The 24,585-nt window shown below is 36.9% G+C and overlaps 1 protein-coding gene across 1 annotated transcript; it reads left to right on the top strand.

Annotated features, from left to right (window-relative positions):
- The first annotated feature begins 466 nt into the window (after nucleotides 1-466).
- LOC133329968 (estradiol 17-beta-dehydrogenase 11) lies at nucleotides 467-24,466 on the top strand. Its single transcript, XM_061538427.1, has 7 exons — nucleotides 467-769; nucleotides 18,536-18,691; nucleotides 18,791-18,967; nucleotides 19,200-19,272; nucleotides 19,797-19,974; nucleotides 23,526-23,651; nucleotides 24,379-24,466. The coding sequence occupies exons 1-7, from the start codon at nucleotides 467-469 to the stop codon at nucleotides 24,464-24,466; spliced, it is 1,101 nt and encodes a 366-aa protein (XP_061394411.1).
- Nucleotides 24,467-24,585: the final 119 nt, after the last annotated feature.

The raw sequence follows: 24,585 nt of genomic DNA, 5'->3' as shown, positions 1-24,585 counted from the left end.
TTGAGTATCTACGACCGAACACACTTACGTGTGAGTGGTTTTTCTAAGTTTTGAGTTAAAAAAGATCCACAACAAAACAAAAGCAAATAAACCAACAACCAAACTGGAAGAAACTTGAAAATATTTAATTTCACGACACAACAACCACGACGACGACGTCAACGACAACAATAGGCAAGCGGCGAACTCAACGACCAAACACTGAGAAACGGCAAACGCGTTTAAATCGCCGCTGAGAGTGGAAGTGCGACAAAAAGTAGCAACGGATCACGGTAACGAAAACAAAAAACCGATTGGTGGAAAAAAGTGCAAACAAAAGCAAGCGCGCGTAGCTAAGCCAAGTTTAGAGGAATTTGAAAAAAAATAATTTTTTTAATAAAAATTAAAAAAAAAGAAATTTAAAAAAAATTAATGAAAATTTTATAAAAAAAATTGTGTGGAAAATATTTTTTAAAAAAGTGTGACTATGGTCGATCAAACCATAACCGTAATGACCCGTTCGGCAACAGATGTGCCAACAACGGCAACCACCGCCATATCAACTCCGGCAGTACGCAGCACTACCACAACGGTGACAACATCTCCATCGACCGCCTCCGCATCCCCACGTCAAAATGATGAAGTTACGCGCGGTATTTATAACCTAAAGATGGTGTTTTTCGTGTTGTTGCTGCCATTGGTGTTGTTTGCCGTTTTTCTAAAACATTTATTGGATTACCTGTTCGGTTTGGGTCTCAAGGAGAAAGATGTTATGGGCAAAGTGGCATTGGTAAGTTAAAATGGAATGCGATCTGGGCATCAGATCGTATCGTATACCAAAAAACATAGGCATGACAAGATTTGGAAACAAAGTGGGCTTTACCAAAAAAAAAAAAAAAAAAAAAAAATCAGCTGCCTTGAATTTGGTAGACAAGTAGTAAAACATGTTTTGAAAACCCCCTTCGCTTCAATACCTCACCTACGATTTATTTTTGATGCACTCCGCACTTAATTATTATAAAATAAAAGAAGCAACAACAAGAAAAACTTTCGTTTTGTTGCATCGAAAACTTGGTCTAAAGGAGGAAGAATTTTTGTTATCTCCCCGACTTCTGTGTTATGATTTTGTTGTTGTTGGTTTTTTGTTATCAGCCAATATCGTCATGATCAATGAACAAGTTTTTTCTTCTCTCCATTTAAAAAGAAATAACTCTTGCACACACACATCCACATCTAAAGGCGTTAACACACCACTGCTCATATAAATAGCAGCTAGTCTAACTCGAGTTGCAATAAATACAAGTGAATCACTTCGCTTTGATATGTGACTAATTAATATTCAATGAATGTTCATTTAAATATATAAATCTATTCGTGAAAGCATCCGTCGCTAACATAAACACACACACAAACTTACAACCCCGCTTTCGTTTAATGAGAATGCAAATGAGTTTTGGAATTTGAAAATAAAAGAAAAGAAAATTATGCATTTATTTTGTTTTCATTTTTTGTTAAATACAACGAAAAAAAGTTAAGTGATTATTCAAATTGGGTTTGGCTGGGATGTGAATTGTGCTGCCTGCCCCATATGACATATGACCCAGACAACGGGAATCGAATTAATGCCAATAAAGATGCTACTCCGAAAGGAGGCAGATCAATAAGGCGGGAAATAAAAGGTTCGCCATGGAAGGCATAACATTTGTTCCATAACCCAAACTTAAAACCAGTAAGGAAAGTAGTAAAGTCGGACTGGGCCGACTATATAATACCCTTCACCACTTTGGGTATATTCTACATATGTCTCCTAACAGACTCCGTCTTTTCGAAAGAATATTAGCATGAAATTGAACGAACTTGAATATAAGATCTTTATGCCTTTCTATAGTCTATGCTAAATTTCAATTCATTGAACCGTTTTTAACGGACGAAATACATATGAGAGCTATTTCTAAATCTGGAACGATTTTCACGAAGCTTATCGCACATCATTCTACGCTATGCCAAATTTCGTGCAAATCGATATATATATATGGACTTCGGTGCACCATTTACATAAAATCGGACGAAAATATATATGGGACCTATATCTAAATCTGAACCGATTTTCAAGAAAATTTAACACACATCGTTCTAGACTTAATTCAGTACGCTATGCCAAATTTCGTGCAAATCGACGTATATATAGAGACTTTGGTACACCATTTACCTTAAATATATATGGGAGCTATATCCAAATCTGAACCGATTTTCAGGAAACTTGACACACATCATTCTAGACCTAATTTATTACGCTGTGCCAAATTTTGTACAAATCGAAAGATATATAGAGACTTTGGTACACCATTTGCCTTAAATCGGACAAAAATATCCGGAGCTATATACAAATCTGAACCGATTTTCAGGAAACTTGGCACACATCATTCTAGATCTAATTCATTACGCTGTACCAAATTTCGTGCAAATCGAAAGGTATATAAGGACCGTTTACATTAAATCGGACGAAAATATATTTGGGAGCTATATCTAAATCTGAGCCGATTTTTCCCAATTTCAATAGGGTTCGTCCTTGAGCCAAATAAGTGACCTATGTCAAATTTCATCCAATTCGAATTATAAATGCGACCTGTACTTTGTTTACAATTTAACATCGACAGACAGACGGACATGCATAAATCGACTCAGAAAGTGATTCTATGCATATTCTCAAAAGGAACCATGTGTCTATCTCGTTTCCTTTTGCCTGTTACAAACATATGCACAAAGACATAATACCCTGTACCACAGAGTGGTGAAGGGTGTAAAAAGATTTATAGGCGCGTCGATATTGTGTGCAATTTTTCCAATTGGAAATACCATGGTCCAAAATGTTGTCTTCCACTTGGTCTTTCCATCGAATTCGAGATCTTCCCCTACGGCGTGAATTATCAGTTGACTCGCTTTTTTATACGTTTTGAGCTGGGGCATCCTCATCCATTCGCACAACATGACCTATCCACCGTAGTCGCTGTAGCTCGATGCGACTGACTTTGTCGATGTCCGTGTATAGATGGTTCATTCGACTCGTGGTTCATTCGACGCCGATATTGACCGTCGACGCAGATAGGCACAAACACCCCAAGAGGTGCCTCATCTGCTTGCTCAAGTATCCATGCTTCTGATCCATACCCCAGCACGGGTAGATTCAATGTCTTGTAGAGTATAGGTATCGAGGTATATAAAATCTTTGACTACCTCGAAGCTGTAGTTTTCAAGTCTCGCAGTTGGTCTGAGTCTACTGGACATCTTGCGCGTTGATATCATCAGCTTGGTCTTCTTGTCATTTATTGCCAGACTCATTTTCAATTTGTTCAAAGTCTGAAGGCTGTTACCGCCCTCAATGTTCGACTCATTATATCGATGTCATCGACGTAGGTGAGTAACATGTACAGAGTGTCATTTCTGTTCATCTTTGCATCTCGTATGACCTTTTGCAGCAGGTTGTTAAAAAAGTCACACTAAAGACTGTCACCTTCAGACAAGGTTCGTTTTTCAAGGGCTCCGAGGGGTCCTTTCCGACTTTAACTGCTGACCTTGTGCCAGTTAAAGTTATCCTGCATAACTGTATTTATTTTGCAGGAATGCCGAACGCAAACATGGCTTTTAATACCTTTGAGTGGATAGGGCATTCTAATGCGGCTTTATAGTCGAGAATAGGTGGAATGTGTCGATGTGTTTTTTCCAGGTTCTGTCGCAGAGTGTAAATTTGGTCAATGGTGGATTTGTTAGGCTTGAAGCCGCATTGGTATGGTCCAATAATGCCATTGACCATTGGCTTCAGTCGTTCACACAGCATGCTGGATAGCACTTTATATGCGATGGGAAGGAGTCTTATTCCTCTATAGTTGGCACATATCGTCTTGTCTCCTTTTTTGTGCACGGGACACAGGATGCTGAGGCTCCAACCAGTGGGCATGCATTCCTCTAGCCAAATTGTACTAATGAGCTGGTTCATGCTTCTGACCAGCATCTGATCACCGGTCTTGAATAGTTCGGTTGGTAACCAATCGACACCTTCTGCTTTATTATTCTTCAGCCGATTGATTGCTATTCTGACCTCATTTTGGCTAGGTGGTATACAATCTGTAGCGTCATCTTTTTTTGCTTCTGGGGTATCTTCTTCACCGCCACTATTTGATACCAGAAGCTTTGAAAAATGCTCCTTCCAGATCCTCAACACATTGCCTGTATCTTTCTGTATCTTTATCTTCTATATATATTTTCTGACGATTTCATCCAAATGAGGCACTAAATACCCAATGTTGGCCCGGCGTACAGTGCCGAAATTATTTATTTAGAGGCTCGAAAGTAAAAAATCAAAGTATAAAATTCCGAAATTGTTTTCATTGCTACGATTTCACTCTTATTATATAATCAATACTTTTATTGGGGTCCTCTGTGCTGCATGGAGTGTAACTTAAAATGTTATCAAATTTTAACTCCACATGTATGGCTATTTAATATGAATTCTCTAGAAACCAAAAATCCATACCTGTCACTCTGGCTTATAATCGCCTTTAAAAAGGGATAAAAAAATCCTCGAAATATAGAAATTTGGACCAATTGGACCAATATTTATACTTCTAAGCATGACGATTTTGTCCACGATTAGAACTCAATCGAAAAACGTGTTAAAAATCCGAAATATGGGCGTATACTTACGCCTGATTTTTGGCAGGATTGTCAAAAATATCATAGAACAGCCAAATTGGTTAAAAAGCGTGGCGAAAATTCTCAAAATACCGAAAAACGGGGGTACGTTATATGGGTGCATTAGCAAAACATGATCCGATCTGGTGCATATTTTGTCCACTAATTCCCATAGGAATAGACAGAATTTGTCCAAAATTTAGATCAGTGATTTATGTATTTAAAGGGTGATATATGTATTTTTCAACTCTTACTTCAGTTTGTCATTATAGGTCTTCCGAGGGTAAAATACGTCCTGTCGGAAAATGTTCAAGGGTATAATATAGACCGCATTTACAGAACCCGCACATTTCAGACATTTTAAAGGTATTTTTCAACCGAGGTGGTTGTATATTGCCTTTTAGGGTTAATTAAGGAAATAAGACCACCCATGTGTTTTTATAGCTCCATTTTATACATTAAGGCCATAATCGTGTGAAAAATATTTTTCATTATTTTGATTACATTTCCATCGGGGGTTTGCCCGACTTGAGCAATTTTACAATCCAATTGATCGTTAAAATTAATATTGTGAAATTAAACGTCAATTAAACGGAAATCTCGTCTCCTTTCTTTACATGGGGTTATATCACAACGTGTCTGATTTATTTCAAATAAATTAGTAAGCTTAGAAACTTTGGACATCTAGGCTAATTTTAGTGGGGGATTTTTATGCCATCGATGTTTTCATATAAAGATGTACCCGATTTTTTGTCGGAATTTTTAAAAGTGTTAGCTCCGAAATGGCTGTAATTTGAAATTCTGAATGCCTGGCATTCACTCGATGACAGATCTCACCCCCTTTTTTATCTAAGAATATATTTTCAAAAAAAAAAATCTTAATATTTCTACGAACGAAAAAAAGTTCGATGACTTATATGGACACTTAGGAAATTCAATTTAGCAATTCGAGTTTTTTTTTTGCACTGTCAAGGTTTTGGTTTCGGTTACGCTACGATGCGTAATGGGTGCGGTTTGTTTGGAGCTTGTGACAATCTCCATTCATGGAATGCCAAACTATTTGGATATATGAACGTTGTTTTTATTTTTCTATTTCGTTGCTTAATCTTAACTAAATATTAACTCAATTACGTTTTTTTTTCTATTTTCTCTTACTTCTCTCTCCAGCATTGGTATTTGCTTAACAAAAAAAAAAAAACTTATTTGTTTAATTTTGTTGTTGTTCTTGTCAGCTTCTGAACTTCTCAATTAACACAACCATCCAACACGAGTCAAAAAATTGTCGCTAATTATACAAGTTTTGATGTTTCTTTTTATTAGAGGCGAACTTTCGATGATCGGATAGGCGGTCAGAGTGTTTTGATAAAAATAAACGAATACCACAGAAAAAAGTTGATCTTCACCTCCCTGGTAATTTGATTTGTCGCTGGTGTAATTGTTTATCAGTTGTATCACATTAAGTTGTTTTCTATGAATGGTAGTGAATACAGTCGTACTTTTCTAAAACTTAGAATATAGGAATCGACAAATTAATACGATATAGAGAAAATAATATATAAAGATGTATTATTATGATATTATAGGGCGATACGTTTTATAGAAGTCCAACTGCATGTGTTCGGAGATAGTTTCGTCTGGTTCCAAATAATTATTTTCTTAAAAAAAAATCATTAGAAAATTAATCGAAGATTTTCAAAGATTCTTATTCAATTTTAATAAATTGTTCAATACAGTATCTCCTCTTTCGGTCACATGTGTGCATATCATCGTAATCATCTCTCAGATATTGGTTGACTCAGCTTTGTACAAATTAAGTATATCTGGCCTTCGCTTTAATATTTGTAATCAATAATTTCTCACGTTCTGACGGTGTTAATGTTTTGATTATTCATAGTTGTGTTGCGAAAATTTCTCATATCGTCTGCACATTTATTTGCATAGATTGTTAAATAAACACACAACTCAAGTTCAAATTGTTGTAATGGTTTATGTTGTCAATGTGTGAACATAAAATATACCTATGTTACATATAAAAGACCGGAACTTCGTGTGCAATAGCTTTTATGTAACGATTTACATTTTCTGGATTTTTTGACTTTTGAAAAACTTACAAATTTGTAGTACAATGGTCAATCAATAGACGATGATTTTTTAAATAATATTTTTCAAGGACTAGAGGCGTGAATTTTAAAGGAGTGACGTAGGAGATGATAGACAGCAATCAACGGCATTGATTGGTTTTAATATGGCAATGTCCAGGCTTATTTTGGTCCCTCTTTCATTTCAATTGTGGACACTGACCACCCTGAAGTGTCACTTGGGGCAGGTACTTTCAACACCCGTTGAAATAATGAGCTGATATGTGCCGCGAGTTCACCCATAAGCACTTGGAAGGTGCGCACGTTGTACAGAACAGGCGGAGTTTTCGCTATGGCGGATGTACTCAAGAAGTACAAAGCCGATATTATTGCCGTAGAGGCAATAATGCCTGTATTATAGCTGCCATGAAACGAGACGCGAATTTGGTTGCGGATTTATGGTTAATAGGAGAATAAAAGACCTGGTTGCGGATTTATGGTTAATAGGAGAATAAAAGACCAGATTCACTCCAGTATATGAGCGAATTGCTAAATTTCGTATAAAAGCGAAGTTCTTCTACATCAGTCGTATTTGCGTCCATGCTCCGACGGAAGACAAAGATGAACAGACCAAAGACATTTTTTAGGAGCGCCTAGAAACTGCATATGACCGCTGCCCTGACCATGACATTAAAATCCTGCTAGGAGATTTTAATGCAAAAATCAGAAGGGAAAATATGTTTGGTCCCATCGTCGGAAAATTCAGCTTCCATGAAGAAACATCCGACAACGGCATGATGTTGATTGACTTCGCGGCAGTAAAAAAATATGGTAGTTAGCAGCACCAGATTCAAGCATCTCGATATACACAAGACCACCTGGATTTCTCCTGATCAAGCAACGAGAAATTAAATTGACCATGTTGTGGTAGACGGAAGGTATTCGTCCAGTGTTTCAGACGTTCGATCGATCCGAGGAGCGAATATCGATTCGGACAACTACCTTGTGGCAGCTAAAGTTCGCACACGTCTTAATGTAGAAGCAAAGGGGAGTTCTAACACAACACGGAAACTCGACGTCGAAAAGCTGCAAACACAACAGGTATCCGATGCCTACTCCGCTCAACTTACCCACTTGCTTGACGAAAGCACTTCATGTCCCGATAATATTATAGAAATACAATGGCAAAGAATTGCCCAGTCCCTACAAACTACAGCAAATGCAACACCATCAAGAAACTCATGGTACGATCAAGATTGTCGGTATGCTATTGATGTGAAAAACGCAGCGTATAGGGCAACTCTGCAGACAGTAGCAACACGAAATGAGATGGAGAATTATCGGGAGAAAAGGAGAGAGAGGAGAAACGTATTTTCAGAAAAAGAAAAAAAAAATTAAAAAGGGGAGCGTGAGCAAATTGATATGTAATGGAGTCAGAATGAAGTCCGGAAATTTTACCAAGGAGTAAAACACCAAACCGAAGGCTTTGGTGCAGGCACATCCTGCTGTAGATATGAAGATGGAAACGTGGTGGCAGATACATACAGCGTGTTGGGCATCTCGAAGGAGCCTTTTTGAAAAGCTTCTGGTATCAAATATTAGCGGCGAAAAATATACCCCAGAACAATAAGAGATGACGGTATAGAGTGTATACCACCTAGCCAAAATGAGGTTAGAATAGCAATCAATCGGCTGAAGAATAATAAAGCACCTGACCAGCCGAACTATTCAAGAGTGGTGGTCAGCTACTGGTCGGGAGCATGCACCAGCTGATAATTACAATTTGGCTAGAGGAATGCATGCCCGATGTTTGGAACCTCAGTTGTCAATTTACGCACAATTTATATGGGACAGTGGAACTTCTACAGCTTCTCAATTAGAGTGTGTAATTATCTGAAATTTTTATACAATATGAATTCTGATATAGGGAACAATTCTGCATTATGTGCCAACTGTAGAGGAATACGTCTCATTCTTATAGCATAAACATTGCTGTGTGAACGATTGAAGCCAATGTTTAATGGAATTATTGGACCATACCAATGCGGCTTCAGACCGTTAAATCCTAAAAAAGGCTCGCGAAAAATACATCGACACATTCCACCTATTCGTCGACTATAAAGCCGCATTCGACAGCCCAATCCGCTCAGAGGTATTTAAAGCCATGCCTGCGTTTAGCATTCCAGCAAAATTAATAGGGCTATGAAGGATAACTTTTAGTGGCACAGCAGTTAAAGGCGGAAAAGACCTCTCGGAGCCATACAATACCCAACATTGCGAGCAGTAACAAACACCATTGAACGAATTGAGAAGGAGTCTGCCAAGGTGGGACTGGCTGTAAATGGCGAGAAGCCAAGCTCGGACCAACTGTGGAAAACTTGAATACTACAGTTTCGAGGTAGTCAATGAGGCATCTCTTAGAGTGTTTGCGAGAAATATCCTCCAAAAGATCTATGGGCCGATCTGCGTCGACGGTGAATATCGTACTCGAATGAACCATGAGCTGTACCACCTATTCTCGGACATCGACATAGTCAGACGTATCGATCTGCAGCGGCTACGTCGGCTAGGTCATGTGAGAATGGATAAGAATGCCTCAGCTCAAAACGAATATTAAAGCGAGTCAACTGATGGTTGACACAGAAGGGGAAGACCATGAATTCGATGGATAGATCAAATGGACGACACAACATCTCGGAACAAGGTCTCACAAATTGGATGAGCTGCGCACAAGATCGACGTTCCTGAAAACCTTTTCTAAGCTCGTCTTATGGAGCCAGCTAAGTAATTAAGTATTATCTTTAACACGCCTAGATAACTTCCGGAATGGTCAATATTTTTAAATCCAATATTAAGCGAACGGAATCACCGATGGATCCAAACTGTTCAAATATTAAAATTTCGTTCAAACTAAAATTAAGTTCGAAGATCGGGAAAATCGGTCCATTCGTCCTGGTACCTCCCCCATAAAATCTACTATAACAGGGGTGTATTTTTTAAAGAATAAATTTTCAAGGTCTATAAGATGGGTCGATTTTTTAGCAATATAAGAGTCGAGGATTTAAAAAAAAGGAAAAATATTTTTTCAATTTCTATAAGTGGCGTGGATTTAGTAAAGATTTTTTTTTAATATTTTTTCAATGCCTATAAGAGACGTGAATTTTTTAAAAAAATTTATATGCCAAATATTGAAAAATAATTACGGAATTTTTCCATTGCATCAACACAATTACTTTACATTGTTTCCATATCGCTGCAAGATTTTGTTGTTCCAATTGGTTTAATATATCTGTTAATGTCTATTAAATGTTGTAATTAATTTATAATGGTTCAGCAGTAGGTCATTCCATTCCATTCATTCATAACAGAGTTGAATGTATTTGGTTCTTGCCAGGGGCTATTAATGAATGGGTCATCAGCGAGCGAATGGCTGCAGTTTGGGGTCCAGCAAATGGACACTTTCGCCTTTGTATTTACAAAGAATTACATCGAAAACTATGATGATGTTGCTGGGGTTACTAATGTCGTTAACATTAATTAAGGGAACCCCCCCCATTCTCGATTTTTTATTTTTAAGATTTTAAATGGGCTGGTAAATGAATACCAATGCTTGTTAAGGTTTGTAACTTGGCACATATATATTTGAAGATTTAAAAAGGAAGAAAAATAATTTACCAAAATTTGTTGTTGTTGTTTTGTTGTTGTTTTTGGGGTTCAAAGAAAAGTCCATATTTTCGATGGCGGGCATGATAACTCCTTACTGGAACATCGGAATCCGAAAATTCCAACTGTGTTAGAAAGAGGACATGTCTGGCTCTCGTATGAACTAGGATTATTGACTTCGCACAACAATTAACAAAATGGCGGAACTTTGAAAAAATTTTTATGAAAAATCGCCTATTTTTTACCACAAATTAAGTTAAAAAATAAGGAAGATCTTCACCGATTGGCTTTATCCTAGTTCATACGAGAGCTACACACTCCCAGAGAAATGTGTCAAAATTTGAAACCGATTGGATTATTAGTTTTTGAGTTATCGTGCCCGCCATTCGCAAAAGAGAAAAACGCGTTTAAAGTTTGAGAAGCCCTTTAGCCGTCACTTGATGCTGCACAATAAATCGGCTATATCTTCAAGAGTTCTTGAGATTTTCACTTGAAATTTTGTAGGAACATTCTAGAATTAGAGTAGATTCGAATTAAATCAAAAAATTTTTTGACACCGAGAATGGGGGGTCCCCTTAAGATTTTTTGTTGTTCATTATTATTTCAAACCAAATTGCAAATGCAGTAGCTATTAATGAATGGGTGTAACGAACGGGGGGCACTGTGTATCGCGTGAGCCTAACAACTTTCAATATCTCGTTTTGAATTTGCTTCTATTGCCACTAAAATGATAAAAAAAAAAAAACAAATGGGAATAACTGTTTGCTGTCAATTCACGTATTCGATTTGAGTAGTTTTTGTGACTGACTGTTTTGGCTCGTTCGGGGTACGCTTGGAATGTTGGGAGTCTTGACATGCCGCCGTCGCCGACTAATGTGATGTAATCCATCTGCTCACATTTGAGCTGACAGACATGACTTAGCGTCTAATGCGTCTTTATTGTCAATAATTTTTTTGCAATTATTCAAAATTTTGTTGTTGTTGTTGATTTTTTGTTGTTGTTTTAACGATGATGATGATGAAAAAATGACAATTACCGAGATGGGAATGAGTGAATGAATATAAATTGGCATTTGGTTGAGAATGTGAATGAAATGTTAAATAATAAGGTGAACAATTAAGATAACTTCAGCTGGCAATTAACTAAAAACAAAAACAAATATATAAATAGAGACTTGTAATAAGAAGATGTGACATACATAAGTAATTATAGATTTTTTAAAGAGTATTTTTCAAGGCCTATAAGAGGCGTGGATTTTTCTTCAAGGCCCATATGAGACGTGGATCTTTTAAATAATTTTCAAGGTCTATAAGAGGCGTGGATTTTTAAAGAATATTTCTTCAAGGTCCATATGGGGCGTGGATAGTTTAAAGAATAATTTTCAAGGTCTATAAGAGGCGTGGATCATTTAAAGAATATTTTGCAAGGTCTATAAGATGCGTGGATAATTTAAAGAATATTTTGCAAGGTCTTTAAGATGCGTGGATCATTTAAAGAATATTTTGCAAGGTCTATAAGAGGCGTGGATCTTTCTTCAAGGTCCATATGAGGCGTGGATCTTTTAAAGAATTTTCAAGGTCTATAAAAGGCGCGGATTTTTTAAAGGTCTATACAATGGGTGGATTTTTAAAGGCCTATAAGAGGCGTGGATTTTTTGAAGAATATTTTTTAAAAGTCTATAAATGGGGTGGATTTTTTAAAGGTCTATACTTTAGACATTTTTACCAGGTTAACCTACTTTATGAGGAATTGACAATTGAAACCCTCTGGGTTAACGAAATCCGGTTAACTGAAAAAGTACTATAAGAGGCGTAGATTTTTTGAAGAATATTTTTTCAAGGTTATATGTGGCGTGGATTTTATGAGTAATATTTTTTAAAGTTAAATGTTAGAGATATGGATTTTTTGAGTAATATTTTTCAAGTTACATTTTAGAGATATGGATTTTTTAAATAATATTTTTACAAGGTCTATTACTTTTTTTTGTATTTTTTCTCGTTGCCTTTACTCATAGTTTTGAATCAAATATTTCCCATTATTTGTTTGTTATTGTTGTTTTTAAAACATTCTTTAATAAATCCACGCCTCAGTTGGCCCATTGAAAAACATTCTTTAATAAATCCACGCCTCAGTTGGCCCTTGAAAAACATTCTTTAATAAATCCACGCCTCAGTTGGCCCTTGAAAAATATTCTTTAATAAATCCACGCCTCAGTTGGCCCTTGAAAAATATTCTTTAATAAATCCACGCCTCAGTTGGCCCTTGAAAAATATTCTTTAATAAATCCACGCCTCAGTTGGCCCTTGAAAAATATTCTTTAATAAATCCACGCCTCAGTTGGCCCTTGAAAAATATTCTTTAATAAATCCACGCCTCAGTTGGCCCTTGAAAAATATTCTTTAATAAATCCACGCCTCAGTTGGCCCTGAAAAATATTCTTTAATAAATCCACGCCTCAGTTGGCCCTTGAAAAATATTCTTTAATAAATCCACGCCTCAGTTGGCCCTTGAAAAATATTCTTTAATAAATCCACGCCTCAGTTGGCCCTTGAAAAATATTCTTTAATAAATCCACGCCTCAGTTGGCCCTTGAAAAATATTCTTTAATAAATCCACGCCTCAGTTGGCCCTTGAAAAATATTCTTTAATAAATCCACGCCTCAGTTGGCCCTTGAAAAATATTCTTTAATAAATCCACGCCTCAGTTGGCCCTTGAAAAATATTCTTTAATAAATCCACGCCTCAGTTGGCCCTTGAAAAATATTCTTTAATAAATCCACGCCTCAGTTGGCCCTTGAAAAATATTCTTTAATAAATCCACGCCTCAGTTGGCCCTTGAAAAATATTCTTTAATAAATCCACGCCTCTCAGTTGGCCCTTGAAAAATATTCTTTAATAAATCCACGCCTCAGTTGGCCCTTGAAAAATATTCTTTAATAAATCCACGCCTCAGTTGGCCCTTGAAAAATATTCTTTAATAAATCCACGCCTCAGTTGGCCCTTGAAAAATATTCTTTAATAAATCCACGCCTCAGTTGGCCCTTGAAAAATATTCTTTAATAAATCCACGCCTCAGTTGGCCCTTGAAAAATATTCTTTAATAAATCCACGCCTCAGTTGGCCCTTGAAAAATATTCTTTAATAAATCCACGCCTCAGTTGGCCCTTGAAAAATATTCTTTAATAAATCCACGCCTCAGTTGGCCCTTGAAAAATATTCTTTAATAAATCCACGCCTCAGTTGGCCCTTGAAAAATATTCTTTAATAAATCCACGCCTCAGTTGGCCCTTGAAAAATATTCTTTAATAAATCCACGCCTCAGTTGGCCCTTGAAAAATATTCTTTAATAAATCCACGCCTCAGTTGGCCCTTGAAAAATATTCTTTAATAAATCCACGCCTCAGTTGGCCCTTGAAAAATATTCTTTAATAAATCCACGCCTCAGTTGGCCCTTGAAAAATATTCTTTAATAAATCCACGCCTCAGTTGGCCCTTGAAAAATATTCTTTAATAAATCCACGCCTCAGTTGGCCCTTGAAAAATATTCTTTAATAAATCCACGCCTCAGTTGGCCCTTGAAAAATATTCTTTAATAAATCCACGCCTCAGTTGGCCCTTGAAAAATATTCTTTAATAAATCCACGCCTCAGTTGGCCCTTGAAAAATATTCTTTAATAAATCCACGCCTCAGTTGGCCCTTGAAAAATATTCTTTAATAAATCCACGCCTCAGTTGGCCCTTGAAAAATATTCTTTAATAAATCCACGCCTCAGTTGGCCCTTGAAAAATATTCTTTAATAAATCCACGCCTCAGTTGGCCCTTGAAAAATATTCTTTAATAAATCCACGCCTCAGTTGGCCCTTGAAAAATATTCTTTAATAAATCCACGCCTCAGTTGGCCCTTGAAAAATATTCTTTAATAAATCCACGCCTCAGTTGGCCCTTGAAAAACATTCTTTAATAAATCCACGCCTCAGTTGGCCCTTGAAAAATATTCTTTAATAAATCCACGCCTCAGTTGGCCCTTGAAAAATATTCTTTAATAAATCCACGCCTCAGTTGGCCCTTGAAAAATATTCTTTAATAAATCCACGCCTCAGTTGGCCCTTGAAAAATATTCTTTAATAAATCCACGCCTCAGTTGGCCCTTGAAAAATATTCTTTAATAAATCCACGCCTCAGTTGGCCCTTGAAAAATATTCTTTAATAAATCCACGCCTCAGTTGGCCCTTGAAAAATATTCTTTAATAAATCCACGCCTCAGTTGGCCCTTGAAAAATATTCTTTAATAAATCCACGCCTCAGTTGGCCCTTGAAAAATATTCTTTAATAAATCCACGCCTCAGTTGGCCCTTGAAAAATATTCTTTAATAAATCCACGCCTCAGTTGGCCCTTGAAAAACATTCTTTAATAAATCCACGCCTCAGTTGGCCCTTGAAAAATATTCTTTAATAAATCCACGCCTCAGTTGGCCCTTGAAAAATATTCTTTAATAAATCCACGCCTCAGTTGGCCCTTGAAAAACATTCTTTAATAAATCCACGCCTCAGTTGGCCCTTGAAAAATATTCTTTAATAAATCCACGCCTCAGTTGGCCCTTGAAAAATATTCTTTAATAAATCCACGCCTCAGTTGGCCCTTGAAAAATATTCTTTAATAAATCCACGCCTCAGTTGGCCCTTGAAAAATATTCTTTAATAAATCCACGCCTCAGTTGGCCCTTGAAAAATATTCTTTAATAAATCCACGCCTCAGTTGGCCCTTGAAAAATATTCTTTAATAAATCCACGCCTCAGTTGGCCCTTGAAAAATATTCTTTAATAAATCCACGCCTCAGTTGGCCCTTGAAAAATATTCTTTAATAAATCCACGCCTCAGTTGGCCCTTGAAAAATATTCTTTAATAAATCCACGCCTCAGTTGGCCCTTGAATCTTTAATAAATCCACGCCTTCAGTTAATAAATCCCTTGAAAAATATTCTTTAATAAATCCACGCCTCAGTTGGCCCTTGAAAAATATTCTTTAATAAATCCACGCCTCAGTTGGCCCTTGAAAAATATTCTTTAATAAATCCACGCCTCAGTTGGCCCTTGAAAAATATTCTTTAATAAATCCACGCCTCAGTTGGCCCTTGAAAAATATTCTTTAATAAATCCACGCCTCAGTTGGCCCTTGAAAAATATTCTTTAATAAATCCACGCCTCAGTTGGCCCTTGAAAAATATTCTTTAATAAATCCACGCCTCAGTTGGCCCTTGAAAAATATTCTTTAATAAATCCACGCCTCAGTTGGCCCTTGAAAAATATTCTTTAATAAATCCACGCCTCAGTTGGCCCTTGAAAAATATTCTTTAAAAAATCCACGCCTCAGTTGGCCCTTGAAAAATATTCTTTAATAAATCCACGCCTCAGTTGGCCCTTGAAAAACATTCTTTAATAAATCCACGCCTCAGTTGGCCCTTGAAAAACATTCTTTAATAAATCCACGCCTCAGTTGGCCCTTGAAAAACATTCTTTAATAAATCCACGCCTCAGTTGGCCCTTGAAAAATATTCTTTATTCTTTAATAAATCCACGCCTCAGTTGGCCCTTGAAAAATATTCTTTAAAAAATCCACGCCTCAGTTGGCCCTTGAAAAATATTCTTTAATAAATCCACGCCTCAGTTGGACCTTGAAAAATATTCTTTAAAAAATCCACGCCTCAGTTGGCCCTTGAAAAATTCTTTATTCTTTAATAAATCCACGCCTCAGTTAGACCTTGAAAAACATTCTTTAAAAAATCCACGCCTCTTATAGACCTTGAAAAACATTCTTTAAAAAATCCAACTTGAAAAACATTCTTTAAAAAATCCACGCCTCTTATAGACCTTGAAAAACGTTCTTTAAAAAATTCACGCCTTGAAAAACATTCTTTAAAAAATCCACGCCTCTTTAGAAAAAAACGTTCTTTAAAAAATTCACCTTGAAAAACATTCTTTAAAAAATCCACGCCTCTTATAGACCTTGAAAAACATTCTTTAAAAAATCCACGCCTCTTATAGACCTTGAAAAACATTCTTTAAAAAATCCACGCCTCTTATAGACCTTGAAAAACATTCTTTAAAAAATCCACGCCTCTTATAGACCTTGAAAAACATTCTTTAAAAAATCCACGCCTCTTATAGACGTTGAAAAACATTCTTTAAAAAATCCACGCCTCTTATAGACCTTGAAAAACATTCTTTAAAAAGTCCACGCCTCTTATAGACCTTGAAATACATTCTTTAAAAAATCCACGCCTCTTATAGACCTTGAAAAACATTCTTTAAAAAATCCACGCCTCTTATAGACCTTGAAAAACATTCTTTAAAAAATCCACCTTGAAAAACATTCTTTAAAAAATCCACCTTGAAAAACATTCTTTAAAAAATCCACGCCTCTTATAGACCTTGAAAAACATTCTTTAAAAAATCCACCTTGAAAAACATTCTTTAAAAAATCCACCTTGAAAAACATTCTTTAAAAAATCCACGCCTCTTATAGACCTTGAAAAACGTTCTTTAAAAAATCCACCTTGAAAAACATTCTTTAAAAAATCCACGCCTCTTATAGACCTTGAAAAACGTTCTTTAAAAAATTCACCTTGAAAAACATTCTTTAAAAAATCCACGCCTCTTATAGATCTTGAAAAACATTCTTTAAAAAATCCACGCCTCTTATAGATCTTGAAAAACATTCTTTAAAAATCCACGCCTCTTATAGATCTTGAAAAACATTCTTTAAAAATCCACGCCTCTTATAGATCTTGAAAAACATTCTTTAAAAAATCCACGCCTCTTATAGACCTTGAAAAACATTCTTTAAAAAATCCACGCCTCTTATAGACCTTGAAAAACATTCTTTAAAAAATCCACGCCTCTTATAGACCTTGAAAAACATTCTTTAAAAAATCCACGCCTCTTATAGACCTTGAAAAACATTCTTTAAAAAATCCACGCCTCTTATAGACCTTGAAAAACATTCTTTAAAAAATCCACGCCTCTTATAAACCTTGAAAAACATTCTTTAAAAAATCCACGCCTCTTATAGACCTTGAAAAACATTCTTTAAAAAATCCACGCCTCTTATAGACCTTGAAAAACATTCTTTAAAAAATCCACGCCTCATATAGACTTTGAAAAACATTCTTTAAAAAATCCACGCCTCTTATAGATTTTGAAAAACATTCTTTAAAAAATCCACGCCTCTTATAGACCTTGAAAAACATTCTTTAAACAATCCACGCCTCTTATAGACCTTGAAAAACATTCTTTAAAAAATCCACGCCTCTTATAGACCTTGAAAAACATTCTTTAAAAAATCCACGCCTTTTATAGACCTTGAAAAACATTCTTTAAAAAATCCACGCCTCTTATAGACCTTGAAAAACATTCTTTAAAAAATCCACGCCTCTTATAAACCTTGAAAAACATTCTTTAAAAAATCCACGCCTCTTATAGACCTTGAAAAACATTCTTTAAAAAATCCACGCCTCTTATAGACCTTGAAAAACATTCTTTAAAAAATCCACGCTTCTTATAGACCTTGAAAAACATTCTTTAAAAATCCACGCCTCGTATAGACCTTGAAAAACATTCTCTAAAAAATCCACGCCTCTTATAAACCTTGAAAAACATTCTTTAAAAAATCCACGCCTCTTATAGACCTTGAAAAACAGTCTTTAAAAAATCCACGCTTCTTGAAAAAACATTCTTTAAAAAATCCACGCCTTCATAGACCTTAAAAAATATTCTTTAAAAAAATCCACACCTTTCATAGACCTTAAACAAATATTCTTTAAAAAATCCACGCCCTTCATTCATAGACTTTAAAAAAATATTCTTTGAAAAATTCACGCCTCTTATAGACCTTAAAGAAATATTCTTAAAAAAGCACTACTGTAGAAGACCTTGAAAAATATTCTTGAAAACATCCACGCATTTAAAAGATGATGAAAAAATATTCTTTAAAAAATCCACACCATAGACCTTAAAAAGTATTCCACGCCTTTTATAGGCCTTAAAAAGGTTCATGGTTAATGTAGACATTTTACATTCCTAGACGCAATTGTTCTCTATTAATTTTTCATTATTTTCCTTTTGCAGGTCACTGGTGGCGGCAGCGGTTTGGGTCGTGAAATTGCCCTGGAATTGGCCCGTAAAGGCTGCAAATTAGCCGTGGTGGATGTCAACTCAAAAGGATGCTACGAAACCGTTGATATGATAACCAAAATCCCACATAGTGTTGCCAAAGCATATAAGGTAAGAATTTTATCATGCCAATTGCCAGATACCCTTTTTGCAAAATAATGTCATCTTAATTATTGAAAAAAAATTGTTTTCGCTTTTGTTTTTGTCCAGACTGATGTTTCATCACCGCGTGAATTGCAACTGATGGCCGTTAAAATTGAAAAGGAATTGGGACCGGTGGACATTCTAGTTAACAATGCCTCATTGATGCCAATGACATCGACACCACAGCTGAAGAGCGATGAAATCGAAAAAATCATCACCGTTAATTTGGGCTCTTACATTATGGTACGTATCGACGTACGAAAGTGATTTTTATGGCATTTCATTTGCATAAGATGAGGCGTGAGTGCGTATGTGGAGGACAGACGATTGTCTACCACCAACCTGGTGGACAATTAAAAAAATAATGCGGGTTCCAATTAATTTTTTCTTTTTCTTGATTTTGCTATGTATTTATTTGATGTCTACCTGCTGTTCTTTTCAATGGCTTCCAATTGTTGGCTGGATGGGTGGACAGACTTCCAAGGAATTCTTACCAAAAATGGTTCAACGTCAATCCGGCCATGTTGTTGCAGTGGCAGCTTTGTCTGGTAAGTTTGTTTTTCTTCTTCGGTGCGGAATGCAAATAAAAATAATCTTTTGTCTTAAATGAGGTTTCTGGCTTCCCGCATGTTCAGGTGTGGGTAGGCTATTGGTGGAATTATGAAAATAAGGTAGATTCTGAGTAAGCTGTGGTAATGTCTTACGATTGTTGTTGGTATTGATTAATGGAGTTTACAAATGAATTGTAAAGCGAAATAAGTATTGCGGGAGCTACGAGGCATGATTCCTAGGCGCGGATTGCAAAAATATAAAAATTTTATATGGGATCCAGATTTAATTTTTAAGACATCGACTGACTATTCTAATGAACCTCAATTTGATGACATATTGGTCCGCCATAATCTTCTAAGGTCGTCTTGTAATTTTTATATCAATTCACCCTACCAAAATCGGCTTTGGCAAGACCCCTATAGCCGATCCATTTACCTCTCGAACTGACCAGAAATAATTATTGTCTTTCATTTAAATATTCATATTTGAATATTAACATCTCTCTTCCGATTTTTTGCAGGTTTGGTGCCACTACCCGGTGCCGGAATTTACACAGCCACCAAATATGGTATATTGGGTTTTATGGAAGCTTTAAGATGTGAATTGCGTGAATCGAATTGTGATTTTATACGGACGACGGTGGCCAATACGTATTTCATGAAAACCAGTGGTGATTTACATTTACTCAGCGATGCAGGGTAAGTGGTCAAAAATTATAAACAAAAACAAAAAAGAAAATAAGGATGTATTAACAGGCAGGATGCATAGGATAATGTGCATATGGAAATAGGTGTGGATATTAAGGTGACTAAAAACTATATCAGGTATATTTTTTAAAAAATATATAGGCATAGATTTTTTTTTAAATTTTTTCAGGACCATTCAATGTTTTTTAAAACATTTAAGGCGGAGATTTTTCAAGCAATATTTTATCAATGACCTTCAGGACGAAAGTTTTCTTAAAAATACCTTCTGAGGGCTTTTCAAGTGGTAGACTTTTTTTAAGGCGTAGATTTTTAAATTCAGGCATTAATATTCTTAAAAATACTTACTTACTTAGCTGGCTTGCGACAGAACTTTCGTTGCATAAGCCGAGCTTAAAAAAGATATCCAGGCATGTCGGTCAATGTTGTCTTCCACTTCATCCTTCCATCTTATTCGTGGCCTTCCCTTCTGCGTGAACCATTAGCTGGTTCGCTTTTATATTCCTTTTGGGCTGGGGTATCTTCATTCATTCTCACAACATGACCTAGCCAACGTATTCGATGCAGCTCACTACCGATGTCCGACAAATAGCTGGTACAGCTCATGGTTCATTCGGTGGCGATATTTACCGTCAACACAGATCGGCCCATAGATTTTTCCGATAATTTTTCTCTCAAATACTCCATGAGTTGCCTTATCGGCATGCGTAAGTACCCATGCTTCAGATCCATATAATAGCACGGGTAGTATCAGTGTCTTGTAGAGTGTGAGTTAGGTCTGGCGTGAGGTGGCCTTGCTTTTGAGATGCTTAATCAGACCATATTATCATATGTTAGCGAACACTGATGGCATTAGTTTTTTATGGCGGTACCAAGGTATATAAAATCGTTGACTACCTTGAAGCTGTAGTTTTCAAGTTCCACAGTTGGTCCGAGTCTACTGGACGTGTTATGCGTTGATACCATCAGCTTGGTCTTCTCGCCGTTTACTACCAGACCCACTTTGGCAGACTTTCTCTCAATTTGTTCAAATGTGGCTGTTACTGCTCTCAGTGTTTGACCTATTATGTCGATGTCATCGGCGTAGGCGAGTTGTTTGGTGTACAGAGTGCAATTTCTGTTCACCTTCGCCTCTCGTATGACCTTTTCCAGCAGGATGTTAAAGAAGTCACATGACAATCTGTCACCTTGTCTGAATCCTCGTTCGATATTGATGGGCTCCGAGAGGTCCCTTCCTCTCTGATCTTGTTCTAATTAAAGTTATAGCCGTATTAATTTTGCAGGAATCCCGTACGTAGACATGGCTTTAAACACCTCTGAACAAATATGGCTTTAAACACCTCTGAAACGAATAGGTGGTATGTGTCGATGTGTTTTTCCAGGATTTGGAGCAGAGTGAAAATCTGGTCAGTGGTGGATTTGACAGGTCTGGAGCCGCATTGGTATGGTCCAATGATGTCTATGACCATTGGCACATTGGGTAGCACTTTATATGCGATGGGAAGGAGACTTATTCCTCTATAGTTGGGACATATCGTCTTCTATCCTTTTTGTACACGGGACACAGGATGATGTGGTTCCAATTATTGGGTATGCATTCCTTTAGCCAAATTGTACTAATCAGCTGGTGCATGCTCTTGACCAGCATCTGACCACCAGTCTTGAATAGGTCGGCTGGTAACCCATCGGCTCCCAGGAGGATTTGCCTGAACCTTCGGTTTGGTGTTTTGCCTATATATGCTGCATTTTTCATATCAGTAGCATTACGACAATCCTGATCATACCATGAGTTGATGGTGTTGCATTTGCTGCAGTTTGTAGGGAGTGGACAATTCTTTGCCCATGAAGTGCTTTCGTCAAGCAAGAGGGTAAGTTGAGCGGAGTAGGCCTCGGCTACCTGTTGTGTTTGCAGCTTTTCTACATCGAGTTTCCGTGCGGTGTTCCATCGCACCTTTGCTGCAATTTTAAGACGAGTGCGAACCTTGGCTTCTACAAGTTATTGGTCCGAATCGATCGGATCGATCAAATGTCTAATACACTGGGTGAATGCCTTCCGTCTATCAATTTGATTTCTGGTTGCTTGATCAGGAGAAATCCAGGTGGCCTTGTGTATATCGAGATACTTGAATCTATGTTTTTTGCTGATGCGAAGTCAATCAACCTCATGCCGTTGTCGGATGTTTCCTCATGAAGGCTGAATTTTCCGACGGTTTGGCCAAACATATTTTCCCTTTCTATTTTTGCATTAAAATCTCCTAGTATAATTTTAATATCATGACCAGGACAGCGATCATATGCTGTTTCTCGTAAAATGTGTCTTTGGTCTGCTGATCTTTGTCTTCGGTCGGAGCAAGGGCGCAAATAAGACTGATGTAGAAGAACTTCGCTTTTATGCGGATTATAGCAATTCGCTCATCTACTGGGGTGAATCTAGAAACGAGGTCTTGTATTCTCCTGTTGACCGTAAATCCGCAGCCACATTCATGTCCCGTTTCATTGCAGCTATAATACAGTGCGTAATCGTCTGATTTACTTACGCCTGTCCCTTTCCATCGCATTTCCTGTAAGGCAATAATATCGCCTTTGTACTTCTTGAGTACATCCGCCAAAGCGAGAACGGCGCCTGTTCTGTATAACGTGCGCAGATTCCAAGTGCAGATTCGCAGATCGTGGTCCTTTATACGTTTGCGGGGGTCGTCATCATTAGGGGGGGTGTGGTTTTCTTTTTTTTGCATTTTCATAGTAGGTTGGGTTTTCCGAGAGTGGGCAACTAACCCGACGCCTCAACATATTTTTTTTATAGTTCTTATGGGTGAACTCGCGGCACATATTAGCTCACTATTTCATCGGGTGATGAGAATAGCCCCCAAGGTGCCACCGCGGGGAGGTCAGTGTCCACAATTGAGATGAAAGAGGGACCAAGATAAGCCTGGACTTTGCCATGTTAAAGCCAATCAGAGCCGTTGCTTGGTATATATCAACCCCTACGCCACCCCACGCCTCTTACAGACCTTAAAAAAATGTATTAAAAATCCACGCCTCTTATAGACCTTGGAAAAATAATCTTTAACAAAATCCACGTCTTTAATGGTTTTGGGAAAAAATATTCTTTATTCTTTAGACCTCTAAGTACTCTTTAAAAGTACTCCTTAAAAAAAAAGGCCAATTATAGACCTTGAAAAAATATTTTTTTAAAAATCCACGTCTTTAGAAGACCTTAAAAATATTCTTTGAATTATTGTGATCCTTGAAAAAATTACCCACGTTTATGATCCATTTACCATCCACTTTTTTAAGCTTCCTTTGTCATGTCCTTATGTTTGTAGACAAAAAATATTATTCGAATAAGAGCTTTAGCTTAGTCTACCATTTAGCTTATGGTCGTGTAATTGATATGTTAATGATTTTGAATCGCTTTGATATTTTCAATATTACCGACAACGTTTTTTTATGTTGTTGTTTTAGTTTTTTGTCCCTTTTCTTTGTCTTTTACATATAAACTTCTCATATTTCTATATCCTTCTTCTTCTTTTTCCATTTCACAGCATCTCGAGTAGTTATCCTGGCTTACCCACAGCATATGTGGCCGAGAAAATTGTCCGTGGCATGCTGCTCAATGAGCGTATGGTGTACGTGCCAAAAATATTTGCATTAAGTGTCTGGTTGCTCAGGTAAGTGTACAATGTGTGGATGGAAGAGTTTATGCGAGTGTGTGTGGGTATGGCGCGAATGTGGCATCGTATATTTTGATCATTTCAAAGAAGTGTGTCAATATGTGTGTGTGTGGACATGCGGTCACATGGCGAGTGGAGTGTGGCGTATGACAAGTGATCCTACAGAAAGTGGCATGCAACATAAGAACTTTTAAGAAATGTGTATTAGGGTGTAACGACATACAAAACAATTTAGTTACACAGCAGAAAAAAAACTTGAAGAGTTTCTATTTTTCTATGACAATATTATCGTTTCTAATAGATACCTCCTTTTTTAAGAAGGTGTTGACATCTGGTACATTAGGCTGTCAACCCTACACCCTAATATACCACACATTGCTGTGCATCTGCGAAAGTAGTTGCTCATATATCTTCACTTTCGAAACAATAAGTTTACTCATGTTGCATGCCTGTGGTATTTTCTTAAAAATGGCAGACTGTTGAATAAACTGCACCCTCACATGCATAAAAGCACACACTTACACACACACACACACCAAAATAACTTAATTAAATTAAATACGAGATTGTTATTGTTTTTCAATTGTGGTTGGTTGTGTGTTTTATCTTTTCAACGCTTTCGTTATACCATTACATTCAATTTTAAACGCACACACTCTCACACACACATCCTTTGTTTTGTGGCTATTAGCTGTTTCTTTATTATCATTTCTTCCTTTTCCAGATTGCTACCCACCAAATGGCAGGATTATATGCTGTTGCGTTTCTACAAATTCGATGAACGCAGTAAACATTTGTTCCTTTGGAAATGAATCGCCCCGCTGCCCCTGAAGGAGAGAATCAAGGCAAATCTCATCAAATACATGTTGTCAGTGCCAAATTTTAAACAATAACTGCCACGATGGCCTTTTTGTGAAAGGGGGAATGTAGC

Source organism: Musca vetustissima, unplaced genomic scaffold (genome assembly GCF_032173495.1).
Source record: "Musca vetustissima isolate MV318-11 ecotype Yass unplaced genomic scaffold, APGP_CSIRO_Mvet_v1 utg1260, whole genome shotgun sequence".
In the NCBI taxonomy this organism is placed as follows: domain Eukaryota; kingdom Metazoa; phylum Arthropoda; class Insecta; order Diptera; family Muscidae; genus Musca; species Musca vetustissima.
Note: the sequence above shows the minus strand (reverse complement) of the source record. Positions and strands in the feature narration are given on the sequence as shown.